Source organism: Etheostoma spectabile, unplaced genomic scaffold (assembly GCF_008692095.1).
Source record: "Etheostoma spectabile isolate EspeVRDwgs_2016 unplaced genomic scaffold, UIUC_Espe_1.0 scaffold00008213, whole genome shotgun sequence".
Taxonomy (NCBI): Eukaryota; Metazoa; Chordata; class Actinopteri; order Perciformes; family Percidae; genus Etheostoma; species Etheostoma spectabile.
In genome coordinates, this window is record NW_022603568.1 from 29,290 (window position 1) to 52,599 (window position 23,310).

Below are 23,310 nucleotides of genomic sequence, written 5' to 3' on the forward strand. Positions count from 1 at the left end.
ACATTGTAGACCCTTTTCTTGGCTTTAGAGTTGCAATGGATTTTTATCATTTTAACTACATTCAAAATGTCCATTTCCCTTTGTTCTTTGCACTCTGGGTTTCAAATCCAAGATGTTGCCATGTTGGAGCAGTTTTAGTTTTCTTTGAGACTAACTGTGCACTCTCTCGTAATCTCAAAAACACATGAACTTTGGAGCAAAGAAAGACAATGTCCACCTCTACTGAACTTTGGTCTCCTTCGTGTTGCCAGTCATGTTCCTGGGCTCGGCCCATCAGACACCAGTGGCTCCATTTATCCTTTTACTGTAGAAACAAACATGATATTATGTTTATTCGCTTATTACTAATGCAATAAAAAGGTGGATTGTGTGGAGTTGCTGATGTTAGCTACTTTTTTTTTATTGGCCATAACTTGATCAATGTGGGTTCAGCCTGCATAAAATCACAATAGTTTAAGCTTGTACACAACTGGAAGTGTAGCCAACTCTTACTTACAGTTTAGTCAAGAAAGACTTCAACATGATGACAGCAGCCTTGCAGACTGTGGGATTGGAATCTATAAATATAACTCAATATTGACTCATTTATACACACATAGGTAAAACCACTGATGAGAATTAGTTAGAATTAGTTACTAATGATGAAGCTGCCGTCACCAAATAGTCCATAGGTGTTTTAACAGTTTGAATGGCAGCTGGTATTCAGCTGCCCTGCAGCGTCTTCATAACAGGGCTGCTGGGTGGGGCATTGGTGAATATTGTCCCCACAAACACATGTGTCCCCCACACAGAGTGACGGATCACTCTGCAGCAGCCCAGGTCCTCAATCTGAAAGCCCAGGTGGCGGTAGCGCTCATCCGTCTCAAACAGTGTGTTGTTGGTGTACGAGCCAAAGAACTAGGGAGGGACACACACACACTTGCCATTAGTTATCTCATCACATCCATCTCCAGGAAAACAGATACACTAATGCATTAAAAGTAAATAAATAAACCGGCAGCAAAACGTTAGCGGCCTCACTGAGAAAATACCTAACCTATTGTCCAAGGAAAGTATTACAGGCTACTTCAGTTCACGTTGCGGCTATTATATCAGTTGTTTTTAAGTGCAATGAACAAGGAAAATATTGGACTAGTAAAATGAAACCTTGCAGGTCAAATGACTGATTTCATGTGAAAAATACACTGATTGATTGAAAGATGGACTCAGTTTGGGACCAGTATTCAGATATGATAAATGCTATGGCAGCCCCTCCCTAACCCTTCCAACACTGAGTGACAGTGAGATCTTACCGCCAGGCCAGAGGATGGCTCAATGAAGTCGGCCCAGAATCCTTCTCTCTGCAGAGCGCAGCAGATCTCCTTTGCTCCATCAACAAACTGTAAAGCAAATAAACCCTTAGTCTCACTGAGTGGCTTCAATGGTTAGGGATTGTGTGGTTGGGATTTATGGTCTTCAGCTCCCCATGCAAGAAAAAGGATAAATATTTCCTCTCTGCACCGTGTGTTCTAACTAACTGCAGACAGCAGCTCACCTTGTCGAGCATGTGTTCCCTCTCCTGTTCCACCTCAGAACTCCATGCTGTCATATCGTTATGGCTCTTTTGGGTCACCGTGACAACCGTCATTCCAGACGACGGGGCCTCAGGAAACATGGACTGGAAATCTGTTCAGCACATTAGCAGGAAACATCAGAAACAAAGACAGAAAACTTTGGAATACAAAGACATAGTAGCAGCAAAGACACATTCACAAACCTAAGAAGTCTACATGGCTGTTATGGATGGTTATGTGACCAGTGCAGTACGGTACCTTGCTTTAGTACGGTACCTTGCTTTAGTAGTTCAGGACACAACTGAACAGCACACTCCAGACTGGAGGTGTCGAAGTACTGGTCAGCTGGATTAGGAAACGTGGCAGGCTCATCTTTCTCCTGACACACACACACACACGCATAGCACGCGCACGTGCACAAGCACACACACAATTTGTTGAGTTGATGCACCCAAAATGCTGCTATAAAGAGAGAATAATGGCCCATCTGTGTTGTCCTGTTGTGTTTTAACCCCCCACTGTAGCAAAACTAGACTTTATTTCATACAGTTGTTTTTCCCAACAGATAAAAGAAAAACTCCATCGACAAGGCATATTTTCTACCGGCCAAAATATCAATTACTAATAATATTTCATTAATATGTTAAATTGTTTTCCTTGATAAAAATGTAAATAGGCCATGCAATCTATTTCTAAACAGCTAACTAACTTGCTAGTACTAACTTTGAATCAGCAGGTTCCGTTTTGAGCGCCTCTTTTTTCTGCTTGTGGAGAGCTATGTGACACGTGGAACTATAAGGACCGTCGAGTTAAGACAAACCGCTGACAATCTGCAGGTGGAGGCGCTGGAGACAGGCTCGGACATACATGTCGCGAGCCGCTGTGGACTTGTGTCAGTCCCACAAGCGGTCACAGCAAATCAACTACAGCTGTTAACGGCACACGGCGTGAGGAAAGTGTGTCAGAGCTTCCTGGACGGGTGAGCTGAGACTCCTGAGACTTTCTTTTGGAAGGCTGGCTGCCAAAAATTGTTACTTACTTTCTAATTAATTAGCCTGAGGTAAACGCTAGCTTTCAGTAAACAGAAGTGACGGGGTGGCTGGCGTCTGGTGTGTCCGCAAGTGTGTGCGTGTGTCGGGCTGCCCTTGTGAAGTTCCGACATGCAGAAGAAAGTAGCTGCACCTTCATCAAAATGAAGACTGAGAAACAGAACTGTTTTGGTACAAACATATACTCGCGTGGTGGATAGCCCTCTGAGATTTACCCGCCAAACGGAAAAACGTACCCGCATTTGGTGACTGGCGAGTGTTTTTGGACCCTGGGGTAATGTGAATGTTATTTTACTCACTAAGAACTCTGGGATGAACTGGGCCAGAATGAACTCGTGTCTCTCACTGCTGGACGGGGAGGACAGCACATCAGGGAGCGTCTTGTGTGTCAGGCTCTTTTTCTGCTCGGCTAATCCTTCCAGGTGGCAGTCAAAGCCCATGTTACCGGGCAGCTGGAAGCGCTGGTCCTGGGGTCCAAATGGTCCCATGCTGTCATCAGGCCACACCGTCTGCAGCCCTGAAGCTTGGACGGAAATCACAGGATGCAGGGTTTACACATATACATATGTGTGAATATATACATATGCGTGAACACAATAGTATCATGCACTCATGGTAAAGTGGCTTGTGAGGGTTTTTAAGATGCAAAGATAAGTTTGTTCAACATGTTTTTCACAGTGCATTACCCTCTGAAACATCTGTTGGGTTAAAGCCAAAGTATTTTTAAGCTACCAAGGAGGCATTACTTTTGCTTCCTCTTTGATCTCTGCGATTTCATTTTCTCCCTGAGCAACACTCTTTTTTCTTACGTTTGATTTCTTTCTTTTGCTCCACTGACTACCTTCGCTCTCTCTTTAGGTCCTTTTTCTTTCGCTTCTTTGATTTGTTCCATTTTGTTGTCTCTATTTCTTCACTTAAACTGTAGTGTACCTATTTTTAATTTAGTCTTGTGCCAAATGTTCTTGTTAGTTTTAGTCATATTTAGTCATTCACATATGTTTTTGTTTGTTTGTTTAGTTTAGTTGACTAAAAGTGTAGTCATTTTACTCTAGTTTTAGTCAAAAGAGAACTCAGTGTATCTTAGTCAAGTTTTAGTCAAAACATTTGTCTTTTTTTAAATAAATTATTTCTGAGATTATTTCTGACAACCATTTCAGTCAAATAGTGTTTCACACATCTCAAATACTGGTTAAATGTCATAATTACCTGACAAAATACACTTGTTGAATGATTTTTGTTGAATGCAACTTTGTTAAATGCGTCTGGTTTTATATTGAGCTTCTTCCTTGATGCAAATACAATTATACACAGACCCATGTTAGATAAGAGCCTGGGCTCCTGGATTCTACAGAACATTCTTTTGTTACCAGCAGCAGCACACTCGTGATCGACTAGTTGTGCTTTCAGAGACGATGAGGGGGTTCAAGAGCGCTCCCTGTATGTAGAATTTTCAAATTGTCGCAAACTGAAAACATTTTTTTCACGAGCCATCCCAGGTGAATTTCCCCGGCTTGAGGTATGAGCTCTGAGTATCACAGACCCGTCCGTTGCTTCGTGTCCTCTCTCTCTGTAAAAAAAGAGGTGAGCAGCGCGACTGTAGTGTAGCAACTTCAGTTCATTTTAGTGGACTCGCTCTGCTGGGGACAGGGACGCGTTGGATCCGTGCCTAGACCTCCGATAACGAGCAGTGTACAGCCTCCTCTCAACTTTGTCAGAGACCCAATTGGACCTCTGTTTCTGTGCAACCGTCTGAATGAGATCCACCATATCAGCGGAGCAATGACATGCACAGCAGACTATATTACAACTCTCCACATCTCGGACAACAGCGATGGGAGGAGTTATATTTTGAATGTGCACAAAGTTGTAAACATGAGCAGAAATCTGATGAAACACATCTGAGCTATACTATACTGTATATACCAGGGGTACTCAACTACAAACTGAAAAGGTCCACTCACCAAGTTTCCAATGTTTCCAGGGTCCGAGGCCGTCGCGTATCCAAAATTTGAACTCCAAACGAAAAAGATGATAAATCCATAACAAGAAACATTTGAACTATGCACAAAGAATAGGTTCTATCCAAGTCAGTGTGAAAAGTTGCACTTCTTCTGTGCCACCAGTTCTTTAAACTTTGGCACAAAAGGTGCGAGAGCCAGGCGTAGGCACTGGTGCAAATGTTCATTGGTGAGTTTGCCCCTGTATTTGTTCTTCACCATTGTCATTGTTGAGAAGGCTGACTCGCAGGAGTAAGTGGAAGGAAACATAGTTAGAATCTGGAGGGCCATTTTCTGCAAGACACCTGCAGGGGCCATCTTTGTCCAGAAGGTGGAAGGGTCGCAGAGAGATTCCTGCAGGGCAAGGTTTTCTTGAAGCTCAATCAGCTCTGTTTGTAGAGAAGCAGCACTAGCCCATGGGCAGACCTTCAGGGCTTCATTTGAGAATTCGGTCACATTTTTCACCAGGAATGGGTTTTCAACACACAGCAAGACCTGTTTTCCCAGGGGGGAATCTCCAAAACGGGTTTCAAAATTTGCAATCAACTTGTCCACGAATTCCACATAATTGTAGTGTTGTGGCTCTGCAGCTTGGCTTTTCAGATTTGGGAAGTGAAGCAGGCTTCCCTCCTGTAGGTCACTTTTGTAGATTTCCAGCTTCCTTTGAAAAGCGCGGATAGCTGACATGAGGTCACACACTGTGTTATTTTTGCCCTGGAGCTTCAAATTCAAATCATTGAGGTGGGAAGTGATGTCTGTCAAAAATGCAGCAATTTCCATTTTTTTATTGTTTTGGAGAAATTCCACATATGGTTTTGCTTTGGGACTGGTCTGATTCAGTAGAAATGTTTCTAACTCCTTCCGCAGTGCCCAAAAACGCTCCAACACCTTCCCCTTACTAAGCCACCTGACATTATTGTGGAGAAGTAAATCATCAAATTCTGCATCCACATCTGTGAGGAAAGAGCGTAGCAGGCGATGCTGCAAAGCAGAGGACGCCCTCAAAAAGTTGATGAGCTTCATCACTGTTGACATGATTTCTGAAAACTCCTTTCCCAAGCTGGCACACAAAACCATCTGATGAATGACACAGTGGTATGCTATGAGGTCAGGGTGATGTGCCTTTAAGAGGGAGACTAATCCCCTCTCTCTCCCAGTCATACATCAGTAGCAATTGAAACAACATGCTTCAGGTCTATGCCTTGGTCTTGCAACATCTGCATCACTGCATCATAAATGTCACTGCCTCTTGTATGGCCAAGAAGGGTTTTGAGACCCAAGACATCTTCGAAAAATGCACCCTTTTCTGGGTCAAAAAATCTGACGAACATCATTAGTTGGGCTTGATCCGTGTTGTCAGTGGATTCGTCCAAAGCCAATGAAATGCAATTAGCATTTTTCACCGCAGTTTTCATTTGGTGCAATAAATCATTGGCGAGCATTTCGGTTCGTCTCGCTGCAGTGGAATCAGAGAGGGATATTTGGCTTATTTTTTTAGTAATGTCATCTTTAAACTGGGTTCCCTCATACAGAGCTATCGCTATCTCGTTCACACATTCCTTCACAACTTAGGCGTCAGTGAATGGTTTTTTATGCTTGCCCAAGACCCATGCCACTCGTAGTGACGCTTCAGTAGTGCGCTCTTGCTGGGTTGCTGACCTGACTATCACAGTTTGTGACGCTTGATATGATTCTTGCATTTGGTTTATTTTTCTGGTTCTCACCTCGCTGTTTTGGGGATAGTTTTGTTCGAAGTGCCCATGCTTTGTTTCATAGTGCCGCTTCAAGTTTGAACTTTTGATGATTGCTACCGTCTCATTGCAGATCAGACACATCGGTTTTGTGCTCCGCGCAGGCAGGACAAATGCATATTTCTCTGTCCACTCCGCCTTAAACTCTCGGTTTTCTGAATCCACCTTTCGTTTCTTTTCCAGCTTGGAACACGCCATGTTTAATTCTGTTTGCTGAAAACTGATAACTAGCCCAAATCACTGACTGATATACAGGTCAGTTGCCATAGTGATGATAAGCAACCTTGTTTTGAGATCGTGGGAAAAGACTAGGCCTACAACTAGAAATATCATAAATAATTACGCCTGAAACACTTTGAAAGTAACGAATATCCTAATAATAATAATAAATAATAATAATAATATTAATAATAATAGGCTAATCATCTTTATTAAATACATCTTTGGTCTCGGTCCGGACGACATTGCATTTGGGTCCGCCCCCGGACCGAGGTCCGCCAGTTGAGTATGTCTGGTATATACTATACTATGTATACAAATGTAACTGTAATTAATTCATTAAATGTTTCATAAAATGAACAAATAGTCTTTATTTTCCCAAAAAACTAAATACAGTAAGTGGGGCACAGAGGATAAGGGCCAAACAAAGGTTAAAGGATTAGAATTTATGTAAATCAGTAGTTCTCATTCTTTAGAATTTCAGTGGTCTTAGTTTATCCCTCAACATTAATTTAACTTTGGGTCCCTGGTCCCTACACCCGGGACCCCTGGACCTACTCACCACAAATCCAGATCTTCTTAGCTGTTGCTACTGTTATATTATTGTACTATCTCTTTGTGTGGCTCATTATGTTTGGCACATTGCCTGGGTCAGTTCTTTAATCATAAGAAGGTAATACAATGTATAATCAAATGATGACTGATTAACATTAATGTAAATGCTAAATGCCCTAACACCATACTACAACAGTACAAAGGCTCTTAACCCTACAGTTTTGCAAAAATAATGTAAGACTAGATTTCTCAATTTTTTTGCACAAAACTCTCCAGAAAGTGCCATTTAATGGTTTAATTTTCAAAATACTTGGATCCTTATTGTGACACTTGATCAAATATTGCGCAACATGATATCGGAATAACGATATTAAGTCGATATATTATGCACCCAGAGCAGATCCTTTTCATTTTGTAGTTATTTCTTGTATTGCATATTCTTTGTTTGTGTACATTTCTTTTTATGCTTCTTTTAAATTTGTATGTTTAAGCTGAGAAAAACACATTTCAAAGTTTAGTATTTGGTGCATTTTCTTGATAATCAAGCGAGTAAACTCACTTATATAATCCCAAAATGACTTATGATCCTACGAGTGCAGCCCTGATCTTAGACCGCACTGCTGTCTAACCCTCATGTTGCCATTAATTCCACATCTTTGTGTTGCTGCTTTACATCCATGTATGATTTGTGGAAGCTAATGAATGCTGGGATGTGAAGCAGTGGAGGCCTACCCGTGTCAGAGGTGGCCGTGATGGACCCAGCAGCAGAGAAGGCTCTGGCTCCAGCCACACGGTGCAGCAACACATGGAACCCTGGGAGATATGTGACCAGCCTGGCTCTACTGCACAACACCTAAACACAGACACACACACACACTGCTTCATACAATTCAGTCTTCATTTAGACTACGCTCACTGATACACATGGGCTATACTGCACATGCAATAGTTCCTACTAAGGCTGAACACTAGGGGTTACAAGGTTCTAGTGATCAGCCTTTGTGGGTTAGAAATTCAGTCATTTCACCCCCCTCCCCCCAACACACACACACAAAAATGTGGCAATCTACAGAATATGCAAAATCCAAATGAAAAATGAAAAACCTGAAGGCACACCTAATGTTACACCCTGACAAGCTAGGCGATCTGTACATACTCCGAGAGTACAACGTTAGTGTTATCCATCACCACTGACAACGCAGTTAATTGTATCAACGCCGTCAAGAGGCACCTGCGGGCCGACAACGCCGTGTATGGCACACACCATTAACCTGGCTGTGAGGGAAGGGCTGGCAGTGGGAGCTATAGAAACTCCAGTCAGCAGACTGAAGGCCACATCACTGCATTTTAACAAATCCACTACTGACAGTTACTTAACAGACCCAGTTACTGCGCTACCCAATGGACGGAGGTAACACTTCAAAATAACCATTGTTAATAGATGATAAATTAACAGTTATTTAATCTTAAGTTAACTGTCATTAAACTGTTAGCAAACAATCCTTTTACTGTTAACAAACAATTAATAATCTTTACTAATTTTTGGTAGTGCTGTTAATTAACAGTTTATTGTTACACACATATCCCTCATATACTATACTAGGTATCGGGTAACGATTAAAAAAATGTTTGTAAGCCTTTAAGAAACCATTTTTAAAACATCTATAAACTAGGGGTGATCCGAGTACCCGGCTGAAACGAGTATGTTCCGTTAACGTTTAGGGTTTCTTCAGCTTCAGGTTTGTTTTTAACTTTGGTTTGTAGTCCTTACATAGTAACCAGTAGATTTCTGGTGAACGTGGGGTTTGTAGTCCTTACATAGTAACCAGTAAATTTCTGGTGAACGTGGGGTTTGTAGTCCTTACATAGTAACCAGTAAATTTCTGGTGAACGTGGGGTTTGTAGTCCTTACACAGTAACCAGTAGATTTCTGGTGAACGTGGGGTTTGTAGTCCTTACATAGTAACCAGTAGATTTCTGGTGAACGTGGGGTTTGTAGTCCTTACATAGTAACCAGTAGATTTCTGGTGAACGTGGGTTTCAGACATGCTGCCTGGTTTAAATGCAACTCCCGTTGCGTCTCTGCCTGAGATTTTTTTTTTTTTTTTTTTACTGTCAGCCGCCCCGCCCCCTCTCTCTCTGTGTAGCTCGATGCTGTCATGTAAATAGTTTTCTAATCAGCAATAAATATAACAATTTTTGATCAACTCATATCAATTGCATGCTTAAATAACATACCAGTTAAAGCCCCGCACATTTCAAGAGAACCCGACCCACTTCCGGGTTAAATCTGACCACTTCCGGTTTAGTTAGGCCCAGTCCGAGTACAGATCCGGATACAGATAATTCATGTGGTAAACAGATACAGATACAGATACAGATAATGCTGTACTCGCTCATCCCTACTATAAACATTACAAAGATAGATGAACCAGATATTCCTAACACTTTGTTGAGGTTTACTAGTGGGTTTGTAAACCGTCTGTGAACAGTGGATGGTTTTTATAAAGTTGCAACAGATGACTAAAATATGTTGTTCATGAATACTTTGTAAACCTGTTTTTCATAGTAGGTTAAACAACAATAACTGGAACACTGTCATATGTCGATCTAGAGCATCCTAAACATGCTCAGTGGGTGACATGTCCGGTGGAAATTTAATTTACAGGTAACAGCTCTGGTGGATATTTCTGCAGTCAGCATGCCGTTTGCATACTCCCTCAAAACTTGCGACATTTGTGGCATTGTTGTCTGTGTCATAAAACTGCACATTTTAGAGGGGCTTTTATTATGGCCAGCCTAAGGTGCAATTTTATTTTATGTTTATGATAACCCAACACACAAGGTGCCACCTGCTCATCAGATAAACACTCACACACACTCACAATCCGATGCGCAGCATCAGGGGAAACTCGGGGTACAGTGCCTTGCCCAAGGACACTTCGACATGGGACTGCAGGGGATTGAAGGAATTGAACCACCAACCTTTCGATTAGCAAGCAACCGCTCTACCACTAAGCCACAGCCGCCCCATCTGTCTAATCTGCATCTTGATATGCCACACCAGTAAAGTGGATGGATTATCTCGGCAAAGGAGAAGTGCTCACTTACACAGATTTAGACAGATTTGTGAAATTTTTTTGAGAGAAATAAGCCTTTTGTGTACATGGAAAAAGTCTTAGATCTTTGGTCTCTCATGAAAAGTGGGGGCAAAAGTGTTGCTTTATTTTTTTGGTCAGTATGTGTGTGTGTCCCGGCTGGGGACAAATCCACAGTCAGCTCGGTCAGCACTTAACTCCGGTGCTATAAGGACGCTAACGGCAGTTTATGAACCGCTGGCGAAAAAGGCCCAGGCACCCGAGTTAGAACAGCGGCCACTCATAACGTTACACCCCCATTAGCACTACAGGTGTGTAGGTATAGCAAGAACGTGCCAGGTATTTAGCTCTGTGTTATGGGAACCTTTCCGGTAATGAATATTGCCAATGAGCTGACGCATCAGGTGGTCCCTAAGAAACAGGAAAAATACTTTTCTACGTGACATGTGTTTACTTAAACAGGCTCTAAAACAAATAGGTGTATTTAATAAAATGTATTCTAGACATTAACAGGAAGAGCAACGCTGTGTTTCTGTTTTCCTTAACGACAAACCACTTTCCAAACGCGACAAACAAGTTTCCTCAGACTAGACTCCAAAGACAAATCAGAGAGGTAATGTACACGTCGTTATGTTTTACATTTTAATGACAACTTAACAAAAGGGCATTCATGAGGACAGCTACGTATTCTCTTCCCGTTTTTAACAGCTGTTGTCACTACAACAACAACGAACGCTTTTGGCTGACAGTCGCCAGTTAACATGGACTGAAAAAACTGATTTGCTGATATCTGGGTGCGTAGGTGGCATAATATAGCCTTTGCTATATGGGGCGCCGTGTAAAGTGGCTCGTGCTGAAAATAACAGCAGGGTCACTTTCTTGCACATTTACAACAATATTTGTCAACTTGGAAATATTTTAAATAGTTAAATCCAAATATTAAATGTTAGACCTAAATGTTAAATGTTAAATCTAAATGCTAAATCTAAATGTTAAATCGAAATCTAAATCTAAATGTTCAATCTAAATCTAAATGTTCAATCTAAATGTTCAATCTAAATCTAAATGTTCAATCTAAATCTAAATGTTAAATCTAAATGTTCAATCTAAATGTTAAATCTAAATGTTAAATCTAAATCTAAATGTTAAATCTAAATGTTAAATCTAAATCTAAATGTTAAATCTAAATGTTTCTGAATGTTTTTGAGTCTTGAACTTGGATAAACGTGATAATAACTAAAAGTGACACTAAAAACTCAAAGTACTCTTCAAATACAGTTTTCCCCAACTGTGTTTATTATTTTAGGTAGTTATTTTCACGGTTATCCAAGTTCAAGAGTCCATATCCCCGGATGAGATGATTTTTATTCGTTATTTAACACTATAAAACATACACTGACCTCCTCCAGCTTTTATTTTGGTACTTCCGTTTACCGGCATTTAATTTGCATATTAGCTAAATATTTTGTTTCACCTGAAAAATTTAGATTCAACATTTAGATTTAGATTTAACATTTAGATTTAATATTTAGATTTAACATTTAACATTTAGATTTAACATTTAGATTTAGATTTAACATTTAGATTTAGATTTAACATTTAGATTTAGCATTTAGATTTAACATTTAGGTGTAACATTTAAAATTTGGATTTAACTATTTAAAATATTTCCAAGTTGACAAATGTTGTAAATGTACAAGAAAGTGACCCTCAAAATTTCATACCAGTTTTTAAACATTATTTAAAGCTAAATGTGACAAAATGTCGCTGTTATTTTCAGCGTGAGCCGCTTTACAAACGGCGCCCCATATTGCTACAACACCAACAATTCAAAAGGTTGGGCACAAACTTTAACAGAATTTTTTATTGTAGGGGTTTGAAATGCGTATCTTCCGTCATAAACATAACGTTGTTGGAAACGTAGATGTAGGCATTTGAGGCACGTCAATAGAAATATTCCTTCTTCTCATAAATCCAAGAAACGTGTTGTTGTAGCTGATTGAGAGGCTCGAGATCACGCGTTTCCAGCTCAAGGTAACCAGTTGTTTTAGACAGATTGTTTCTCAAACCGTGTGCTGCCTGGTATATTTTATGACGAGTCCTTGCACATGGATAGAGCAGAGGTGTAGCAGGAGGTTATAGTGCACGATTTAATAATGATTTTAAGCCTAAATCAAGGTAACAAGTTGTTTTGGTTTGCGCTGTTAAATTGTGATTCCTGTTCTACTGATAGAAATCAAAGTTTTTTTTCAGTGTTAACGTCAATGATGCAACGGTGTAGTGGACGGTGCAGTGGACTCTTAAACTATTATTTTTGCTAAAGAAGGTTCGAACCCAGCGCGACACGGATCATCGTAATTTTTTTTAAGACACAATTTTCCCGCTGTACAATGTTATTGTAGTGTCGTGCTCAGATATTCAGTTCAGTTCAATACAGTTTATATTGAGGTGCGACATGCAAAGGCCAGTAAAATGTTTATGAATTTGTAGCAAATCTGTCGACGTGGGTAGCCGTTGAGGTTTACACGGCATCTGGACAGGCTTGGAAACCAGTAGGTGGAAAAACCAGAAGGCACATATAACAACGGAACACCGGGAAAACGTCAGTGTTAATCCTCATCCTGGGTCGGGTTAATTGAGTCTACTGTTAACTATATAACATTACCGTCGCCAAATCGAATCCCCTACTTCACGGTTAACTGTCAAGCCACTAAAACTGTATGGAAATTTACACCTCTGCTGAAATGTTAAATTCGTTAACGAGCCGACACGAGACAACGAGACAACGACCATGCACACCCACCCACACTCACTCACTCACTCACCCTGGCCATGGTGGAGGGTCTGCTGTCTTGCAGTGTCCCGGTCTGTTTCTACAGGGCAAACATAAGCAGTCAGACGCTATCTCCGAACATTATTATTACATCATTATTCAAACAAAATTAATGTTGGAACTCTAACAGAGTGTGAGAGAGAGAGAGAGAGAGAGAGAGAGAGAGAGAGAGAGAGAGAGAGAGAGAGAGAGAGAGACTCTCTTTTAGCCAACATGGATCTGACTTAACACTGGACTAAGGTTCTATACCGTCCAGTATGGACCGTAACGTCACGGTGACACTATATTATTAATGTGATCCATATTTGTGTCATTGTGTCATATAACGTTACTGTATGCACCCTTTTTCTTTAGATAGTGCCACCTGACCCCCAGCCCACGTAAGCCCAGCCCATTGTCCTCCATGCCGGTGTTATGTGTCTTCTGGTTTTTCCACCTACTGGTTTCCGAGCCTGTCCAGATGCCGTGTAAACCTCAACGGCTACCCACGTCGACAGATTTGCTACAAATTCATAAACATTTTACTGGCCTTTGCATTTCGCACCTCAATATAAACTGTACTGAACTGAACTGAATATCTGAGCACGACACTACAATAACATTGTACAGCGGGAAAATAGTGTTTTAAAATAAATTACGATGATCCGTGTCGCGCTGGGTTCAAACCTTTTTCAGCCAAAATAATAGTTTAAGAGTCCACTGCACTGTCCTCTACACCATTGCATCATTGACGTTAACACTGAAAAAAAACTTTGATTTCTATCAGTAGAACAGGAATCACAATTTAACAGCGCAAACCGAAACAACTTGTTACCTTGATTTAGGCTTAAAATCATTATTAAATCGTGCACTATAACCTCCTGCTACACCTCTGCTCTATCCATGTGCAAGGACTCGTCATAAAATATACCAGGCAGCACACGGTTTGAGAAACAATCTGTCAACAACTGGTTACCTTGGGCTGGAAACGCGTGATAGCGAGGCTCTTAATCAGCTACAACAACACGTTTCTTGGATTTATGAGAAGAAGGAATATTTCTATTGACGTGCCTCAAATGCCTACATCTATGTTTCCAATAGCCTACAATGTTATGTTTGCAACGGAAGATACGCATTTGAAACCCCTACAATACAAAGTTCTGTTTAAGAAATGTTAATAGTTTGTGCCCACCCTTTTGAATTGTTGGTGTTGTAGCATAGGCTACTCTATGTCACCTACACAACCACATATCAGCAAATCAGTTTTTAAAGTGGTTCTCTGCCCATTTATGTCTTATAGGACTTTCTATGTTTTGCAGATACAACTATTCAAATTACTCATATGAAAGTGCTTCAACTGGGCCGCTATTTTCCTTTTCAAGTAAATGGGAAAGCATACAGGAAAGGGCAGGTTATGTGGTTACTGTCGTTACAAACTAAATTCCTGCATTTCTATGGATTCTTTTATGCAGTTTTTCCTACCTCGTTGACAATAAAGAAACATTGGAATCTTACTTCATTGTGTTTGCATTTTTGTCCGAACGTTACTTGAACGTAAACGCTTCTGTCTGTGTGAAGTATCGGGAGCACTCGTAAGACTAATAGTCTAGTAGCCAGCCCATAGAGCCCCATTGTGAACCCGGAAATGTTGAGTACACCAAAGTTTTATTGCAGAAGTGTGAAGTATGGGTCCCCAGTATACGGAAAATGACGGATGCTAATTTGCATATGTTGAGCAATTTGCATAATTAGCATTATTAGCTTAATCGTCCAGTTTGACTACATATTTTGCACTGTATGGCCAATTTCTACAATATGTAAGTGGTTTTAGAGGTTTTAGAGGATGCAGATTTCTTTTCTGGCATTTTCAGATTTCAAAGAGGTAATTTTAGTATTTATTGTGATTTATTTAGGTAACTTCCAATTAGTTTCAGGTGTAATTATAGGTTATTTTTATGGTAAACACAATCTTACATTTCAGAATCATGAGTGTTTTTGTGAATGTTGATGCATTGTTTTTAGGGTTTAGTTAAGCTGAATCCCCTCCTGACACTTTTGAATATCCAATGCTTTTGGATAAATGATGAATCTTTGTTCATTAGCAAAATTAGCAGAATTAGCGGAATCGGCCCGATCAACAATAGATTTTGCACTGTGCCATCAGTTTCTACAATATTGGAATGATTTAAGAGGATGCTGAATTCAATTCTGGCACTTTCAGACTTCAAAATGGCAATTCTATAACAAATTTGGATTAATTTAGACACATTTTTTATTAACTCTGGACAAACGTTTAGGTTATTTTCATGGTAAACACTATAACCTTACATTTCAACTCTTGCTCTTTGATGTAAATGTTGATAACCTAAATTTGTTGACATTTTTTGAGGTTAGGTCATGTTTTCCTGCAAATAAGATGTGGCAGCTAGCTGTTGTAGTTGTAATAAGTATGTAGTAAAGCAAGGGAGCATAGTCTAGTTTTAAAGTAGTTGAAACATTTATTATTATGGAAAACTTAATCATTAAAGAAAGTAGTTTCACCAAAAAGCATGTCTTCCTTTAACAGAACGCCGGCGTTATTAACTCATAGCCATATCGAACAATTCAATTCAATTTTATTTATAGTATCAATTCATAACAAGAGTTATCTCAAGACACTATACAGATAGACCACACTCCAGAATTTACAAGGACCCAATAGTTCTAGTAGTCTCCTCCAGAGCAAGCAACAGTGCGAGCTAATCACAAACCACCAAAACTTTAAGGAACGATCATTTTTGGTACAACATAACTTAAGTTGTGTGCTCCGCAATAGAGCTTGTTGGTACACGATCTGTCCTGCGCATGTGCAAGATGTTCAAACATGCGCAGATGATATCATGATGAACGCGGATTTATGACCTTACGATACTGCACAATCTGTTCCCGTAGATAGTTAAAGAAAGTCTGTTCCCCGCCACTGGAAAGCTAACTTTCGTTTAGCTGACAGCTAATTCAGCTAACCACCAGCTGAGACAGCATGTTAAAGACCCTCAAAACTAAAATAACTGTTGAAATATATAACAGCTGTTACGTCAGTTTTACTTTACTTGTGCTCATATAAAATACAGTCACTCAATACTTATCTTTATTATTACTGTAAAATCTTAATTTAGCTGTTGCTGCTTTTCGTACTGTTTAGTTTGAATAACGTTATTTTAGGCTGAATCAAACTGTCAGCTAGTGATTAGTCAAAATAGCTGTTAGCTAAATTAGCATCAGCTTACCAGTGGAGGCTAACTGTTCTCTTAGCTAATTCATGGTTCCAGTCTGCCATACCCAGCCACCAGATGTTGTCATTGCATCCCAGCTCATTTATCGTGGTTTGGCCATCGTCTGGGACAGTGGCACATCTTGCAGCCAGCATGGGACGTTGGCTTAATTGTTACGACACCCAAACATTTGTCATCTTTGACAGATATTTGCAGGTGTCTGCAAAGGACCATGAGAGACAGAAGAAAAGGACAGAGCTCCACAGAGAAGCCTACATGCTCTCATTGACTACACCTCTACCTAGTCGAGACAAAGTCTTGAAAAACAAGCACAACAAACAAAGGCTGAGAAAACTCCTGTGTACTTTCAATGTAGGAAGTAATATCATGATGGTCAGTAAAGCTGATGAGGCTGCCTTTTGTTAATTCATTGTGAGTCATAGCAGTTTGCCTGAAGGTGGTAGCCAATGTGTGCTTTGTGAAGTGCGGAGGTAAGGCCCTCTTGGTTAGCCTTGCGTCTGGTGGGCTGACTCGGTTGGCCCAGACACAATTTTAAGTCTTGCATTTGGTGGAGTTTTAACTGGGCCCTTGTTGGATCTTGCAACTGGCGGACCAACATGGGCAGCCATTTGGACGTTGCCCTAGCGACTTACAGGGTCTGTCTTGTATGGCATATATAAAGTGTATATTTGCACATAGTTCTTAAAGTCTTAAATAGCTACCCTATTAATATGTATCGTACAGTTGCAAGATCAGAAGAAGTTATTTCAAATACTTGCATTGCTTTTTCCTCCAGAAATGCATAACATTCAGCCAAACAAAGATTCATCATTTATCCAAAAGCATTGGATATTAAAAAGTGTCAGGAGGGGATTCAGCTTAACTAAACCCTAAAAACAATGCATCAACATTCACAAAAACACTCATGATTCTGAAATGTAAGATTGTGTTTACCATAAAAATAACCTATAATTACACCTGAAAGTAATTGGAACTTACCTAAATAAATCACAATAAGTACTAAAATTACCTCTTTGAAATCTGAAAATGCCAGAAAAGAAATAAGCATCCTCTAAAACCTCTAAAACCACTCACATATTGTAGAAATTGGCCATACACTGCAAAATATGTAGTCAAACTGGACGATTAAGCTAATAATGGTAATTATGCTAATTATGCAAATATCCAACAATTCAAAAGGGTGGGCACAAACTATTAACATTTCTTAAACAGAACTTTGTATTGTAGGGGTTTAAAATGCGTATCTTCCGTCGCAAACATAACATTGTAGGCTATTGGAAACATAGATGTAGGCATTTGAGGCACGTCAATAGAAATATTCCTTCTTCTCATAAATCCAAGAAACGTGTTGTTGTAGCTGATTGACAGCCTCGCGATCACGCGTTTCCAGCCCAAGGTAACCAGTTGTTGACAGATTGTTTCTCAAACCGTGTGCTGCCTGGTATATTTTATGATGAGTCCTTGCACATGGATAGAGCAGAAGTGTAGCAGGAGGTTATAGTGCACGATTTAATAATGATTTTAAGCCTAAATCAAGGTAACAAGTTGTTTCGGTTTGCGCTGTTAAATTGTGATTCCTGTTCTACTGATAGAAATCAAAGTTTTTTTTCAGTGTTAACGTCAATGATGCAATGGTGTAGAGGACAGTGCAGTGGACTCAAACTATTATTTTTGCTGAAAAAGGTTTGAACCCAGCGCGACACGGATCATCGTAATTTCTTTTAAAACACAATTTTCCCGCTGTACAATGTTATTGTAGTGTCGTGCTCAGATATTCAGTTCAGTTCAGTACCAGTGTTGCCATGTCCGCTTATTGTCGCTTATATATACTAAGCGACTTTGGGCTTGTTTTTTTGTAAAGTCGCTTACAAATATTGGTAGTCGCGGGTTGCGGTTTTTTTGGGCTTGTCACTAAAGTGTAGTTGCTTATTTGGGCTTGTACACAGGTTGTCCTTGCCGGCTCGCTCGATCCCGCCCCTTTCCCCATAAACACTATAGACAGCAGCGTTATTTCCCACCCACTTCCTGCTTCTAATTGGCTCTGACCCAGATGGAAACGAGTACCAACCAATCAGAGGCAGAGCAGGGCAGTCTGTTGTTTTCTGGTTAGGAAAATGCGCGAGTAGCGACTAATGGTGAGTGTACTGTAGGAGAGTTTTTGGAGGAATAAATGCCCGGGATAAAGTGGGTGAAATACGGGAAGAAATATAACAAAGACTGGGAGAAAGAGAAAGGAGGAAAAGAATGGATTCAACCCGTCGTGGGGAACAACTCAAAATCACTGTGAAAAAAAGTGATTTCAAATCCCATCAGTTTTCTAATGTTAAATAATGTTAAAAGGTGGTTTAACTTACTCCTGTGGTCATTGTCCTGAAGCTCAGGGGGAGAAAATAAATAAACTCTAGCCTACCGTGTGTACAGTTTACCAATCTGTCTACATGGATTGTAACACAGTTTTATTTATTTTTCTCTTCCAGGATCTTAGGGGGGCTACGTAGAAAAAGTCGCTTGTTTTCACAGGCCTGGTTGCGTATTTGTCTCGCAAGATCTGGCAACACTGTTCAGTACAGTTTATATTGAGGTGTGACATGCAAAGGCCAGTAAAATGTTTATGAATTTGTAGCGAATCTGCCGACGTGGGTAGCCGTTGAGGTTTACACGGCATCTGGACAGGCTCGGAAACCAGTAGGTGGAAAAACCAGAAGGCACATTACACCGTATCAACCTGACGGCTCATACTGGAAGTGTTACATGTCTGACAAGTGGAGACCTCAAGTACCGTTACCGTCCACATGGACGCTAACGCTGGATAACAGCAACTTATTGACTAAGGCTAACAGAACAAGAATACCAACTTACCCAACGTTATGAAGTTCAAAGGAGATGGCAGCGATAATTAGCGTTCACTCACAAACACAACACTTAAATACAAACACAGTGAACTTCCATCAGACAGCGCCACGCGACGTTTTATTACTCTCCAAGATGTTTATGATAACCAAATTCATTAATAACTAGATTAGCGACCATAGCAGGTCCATAGATTCACCTTGAATTTGCGCATGCGCTGTCATGATAGAGGCTCTTCTCGTTTTTGTGTATCTTTTTGTGCTGGATGGCGCATTACCACCCCCAGTGGCCGGAGTGTACATGTGTCTGGCTCTTCATGCCTCTACGTGTACACCTGGAGCAGAGAAAAAGGGAAAGTTTTATATCTATAATATATATATATATATATATATATATATATATATATATATATATATATGGTTTGGCTGGCAGCCCACTCACTCTGCCAGTGGGCTGCCAGCCAAGTCTGTCACTCTAATATATATATATATATATATATATATATATATATATTATATATATATTATATATATATATAATATATATATATATATATATATATATATATACTAGTATAATATTAGTATTATAATCATCATTTTTATTATTTTAATTGTTATTATTATTATTGGCATAGTTAAAAAGGGCTTAATAGTAAGACAAAAGTAAAGTAACCCAAAACAAAAATTATGGAACAAGCACTCACTTCAATAGATTTATTAATCCCCAGTGGGGAAATTCCATTTACACTCTGCGTACACACTTTGTAAGTAATCACACACAGGCCTGAACTACACACACACACACACACAGGTCCTATACATGCACTAATGGAGAGATGTCAGAGTGAGTGGGCTGCCAGCCAAACCAGCACCCTGAGCGGTTGGGGGGGTACAGTGCCTTGCTCAAGAGCACCTGGCAGTGCCCAGGAGGTGAAGTGGCATCTCTACAGCCACCAATCCACAGTCCCTACTTTTTGGTCCATACGGGGACTTGAACCAGTGACCCACCGGTTCCCAACCCAACTCCCTACGACTGAGCTACTGCCACCCCGTACCCCGTACCCCATACCCCATACCCCATACCCCATCCCATACTCAAGTAGAAGTACAGATTCCGATAATATGTTAAAAATTATCTGGTAAAAGTAGAAGCACTGATTTAACTTCTTTGCTCAAGTAAAAGTAACTAAGTACAGGCTTGGAACTTTACTTAAAAGTATAAAAGTAAAAGTAGCTTTGTGAAGGACAACCATATTTATGCAAAGCTACCTGGAACACACAAATGTTAGAACAAGTTGAGAAACTTCTGTGTACATGGAAAAAAGAGTCTTTATATGCCATTGTCTACATTTTAAATGGATGTGTACCTATAGGCCTAAAACATCACACATTGTGACAGAGACTGGGTTAATAAGATTCTGACTCAGTGGCAAGATCTTCCCCTTAACATTTAAAGGAATCTACATGTATGTGTGTGTGCTCAAATACGGCTTCTGGAAAGGAAATAAAGGATAAAATATGAATTGCTAAACACATTAAGTAAGAAGTTCCCCATACTTTTAGTTACAACTAACAACCACTAGATGGCAAACTGTAGTGGTGCATCGAGTGCAACGTCTATTCCCTTCCAATTAGATTCAATTTGGTATTTGTTGGAGCTATTCATTATTTTGTTATACATATAATAGCTAATTATTTGATTTAGTTAATTTCAGTTTTCCTTTAATTATGCAGCTACATAAATTTGTTTATTATTAGTATTTTATTTGGGTTAGTTTTAGTGCTTTTGTTTTGAAGGTACCAGGCAGCCTTAGCCACCAGGTGTGGTCTACAAGTATAGGTGAACAGGTATGTGGGAGTTAGACACCGGGGGAGGGCTGATGGTTTTTTACCAGAGACAGAGACAGAGACTGAGGGCGTTTCTCAATCTGTGTTCTTCTATGGACTTGTGTCCTTGTGTTCTTGTGAAACGTCATGTTTGGTGGCCAAAGTACTGACCCAATACACAAGTTAGCATATCGTCAAGAACAGTTAAAATCCCCGGATGTGATCTCGACACGCCCATTTTAACGAGGATACATCGGATGGTAACTTGTGTGAACTTGGCCGGGCAGGTATCCCAGCATTCAATTCGTGTGTAAAGCGCTTATGGTTTCCGGTACACATATTTTCACAATTTACGTCTATTATTAAATCAATAAATTCATTTTTAAGATGTTTTAAGGCCAGAAATCAGCTGTGTAGATTTTAAATATAGGCAGTTCAACGAAAATTGATGGTGAATTAAAAAAGCCTTCGGAGTTTGAAAGCTCCGCAAACCCCCGCGGGCGAGCTTGCTACGCCAGCCGGGAGTCAGCTCACAGACCCCTCTGTCCCCACGTCTAGACAGACCCCTCTGTCCCCACGTCTAGACAGACCACTCTGGCCCCACATTTAGACAGACCACTGCAGCAAAGCCAGGTCCAAGATATTGTAAGATATTTTAAACAATTTTTTCCGCTGTCATATATATATCTAATCTCTTCATCCTGGCTTTCCTCCCTCTCGGGCTCCTCTTCTGCTTCTCTGTAACATATACAGACGGCAGTGACTAACTTTACCCAGTCCATCTATAATTTTAATACCTATTTTAACGTTTCTTTTCTGCTTTCAATTAAAATTGAATCCCGAACAATGTTACAAGGATTTTTTCCCCGCCGTTGTGTCGGTATTTATATAGTTATTGGCCCGTGATACTTAATAGCACTTTAAATGAAAACCTGGAAGACTGAACAACAAAACAACAAGGCGGTGTGAAGGGTGACCGTCCATGCTTTATTATGAATACACACATCAAAGCTAACTATAAAGTGGCAAGCGCCCTCTTTGCTGGGGGTGTTGCGCAATAACAGGGAGAACGCTTCGTCTCAAAACTGTCAACAGCGTTTTGTGTGCTTCTGAACTTGCGAGTTCAGTCTTCCAGGTACAGCTAGCAAGTACGGTCTCCCCAAGAACACAAGTCCGTTCTTTGCTTACTTGGTATTGAGAAACGCCCAGAGTCACAGAGTTGAGAAATGTTTGTAAGCCAAGAAAATGGATCAATAAACCTCACAGAACGCCATCTCTGCCTGGACAATCAAAGTTTTTATCTCTGCGTACGATTCACTCCTTCGGTGTTTCAGTGGCTGTTGTATATTGAGTTTTTAGTTTGTTTTGTTCAATCGGAAGACAATTCGCCACTACACAAGTAAAAAACCTGCCCTTGAAGTGGATTTTTAGGGCCCGATCGCCGACAGGCGGCGAAGGCCCTATTGGAACTGAAGGAATTATTAGGGCCCGAGCGCCGACAGGCGGCGAAGGCCCTATTGGAACTGAAGGAATTATTAGGGCCCGAGCGCCGACAGGCGGCGAAGGCCCTATTGGAACTGAAGGAATTATTAGGGCCCGAGCACTAAAGTGCAAGGGCACCAACGGTGTCCTAGCACGAAGTGCAAGGAACCTATTGTTTTTGTAGGGATTATTAGGGCCCGAGCACTAAAGTGCAAGGGCACCAACAGTGTCCTAGCACGAAGTGCAAGGAACCTATTGTTTTTGTAGGGATTATTATTAGGGCCCGAGCACTAAAGTGCAAGGGCACCAACGGTGTCCTAGCACGAAGTGCAAGGAACCTATTGTTTTTGTAGGGATTATTAGGGGTCCAAGCCCGAGGATGCGTGCACCGCGGTATCGCAAGGCGATACGCGGTTCACACAGCAGGGCTGTGGAACCCTATTGTTTTCGCTAGGTTTCCTTCTTCTTCCTTCTTCTTCTTCTCTTATTAGGGGTCCAAGCCCGAGGTTGCGTGCACCGCGGTATCGCAAGGCGATACGCGGTTCACACAGCAGGGCTGTGGAACCCTATTGTTTTCGCTAGGATTTTCCATTATTAGGGGTCCAAGCCCGAGGATGCGTGCACCGCGGTATCGCAAGGCGATACGCGGTTCACACAGCAGGGCTGTGGAACCCTATTGTTTTCGGTAAGATTTTCCATTATCCATTATTAGGGGTCCAAGCCCGAGGATGCGTGCACCGCGGTATCGCAAGGCGATACGCGGTTCACACAGCGGCTGTGGAACCCTATTGTTTTCGCTAGGTTTCCTTCTTCTTCCTTCTTATTATTCTTCTCCGCATAAAA

The 23,310-nt window shown here is 40.7% G+C and overlaps 1 protein-coding gene across 3 annotated transcripts; it reads right to left on the reverse strand.

The window, feature by feature from the left end:
- Nucleotides 1-496: 496 nt before the first annotated feature.
- Nucleotides 497-19,385, reverse strand: mmadhcb (metabolism of cobalamin associated Db). 3 transcript variants are annotated; one of them, XM_032508525.1, is made up of 8 exons: nt 19,356-19,385; nt 13,048-13,095; nt 7,857-7,977; nt 2,902-3,119; nt 1,830-1,932; nt 1,535-1,665; nt 1,293-1,379; nt 497-897 (listed from the first exon to the last, which is right to left on the reverse strand). In XM_032508525.1, exons 1-8 carry the CDS (start codon nt 19,368-19,370, stop codon nt 703-705), a joined length of 918 nt encoding a protein of 305 aa, XP_032364416.1. In that variant the 5' UTR covers nt 19,371-19,385; the 3' UTR covers nt 497-702. The 3 variants fall into 3 exon arrangements, with proteins under 3 accessions (XP_032364416.1, XP_032364415.1, XP_032364417.1); XM_032508524.1 differs by having other exon boundaries at nt 2,902-3,125; XM_032508526.1 differs by having other exon boundaries at nt 2,902-3,125; nt 19,166-19,380.
- Between the last annotated feature and the right edge of the window lie 3,925 nt (nt 19,386-23,310).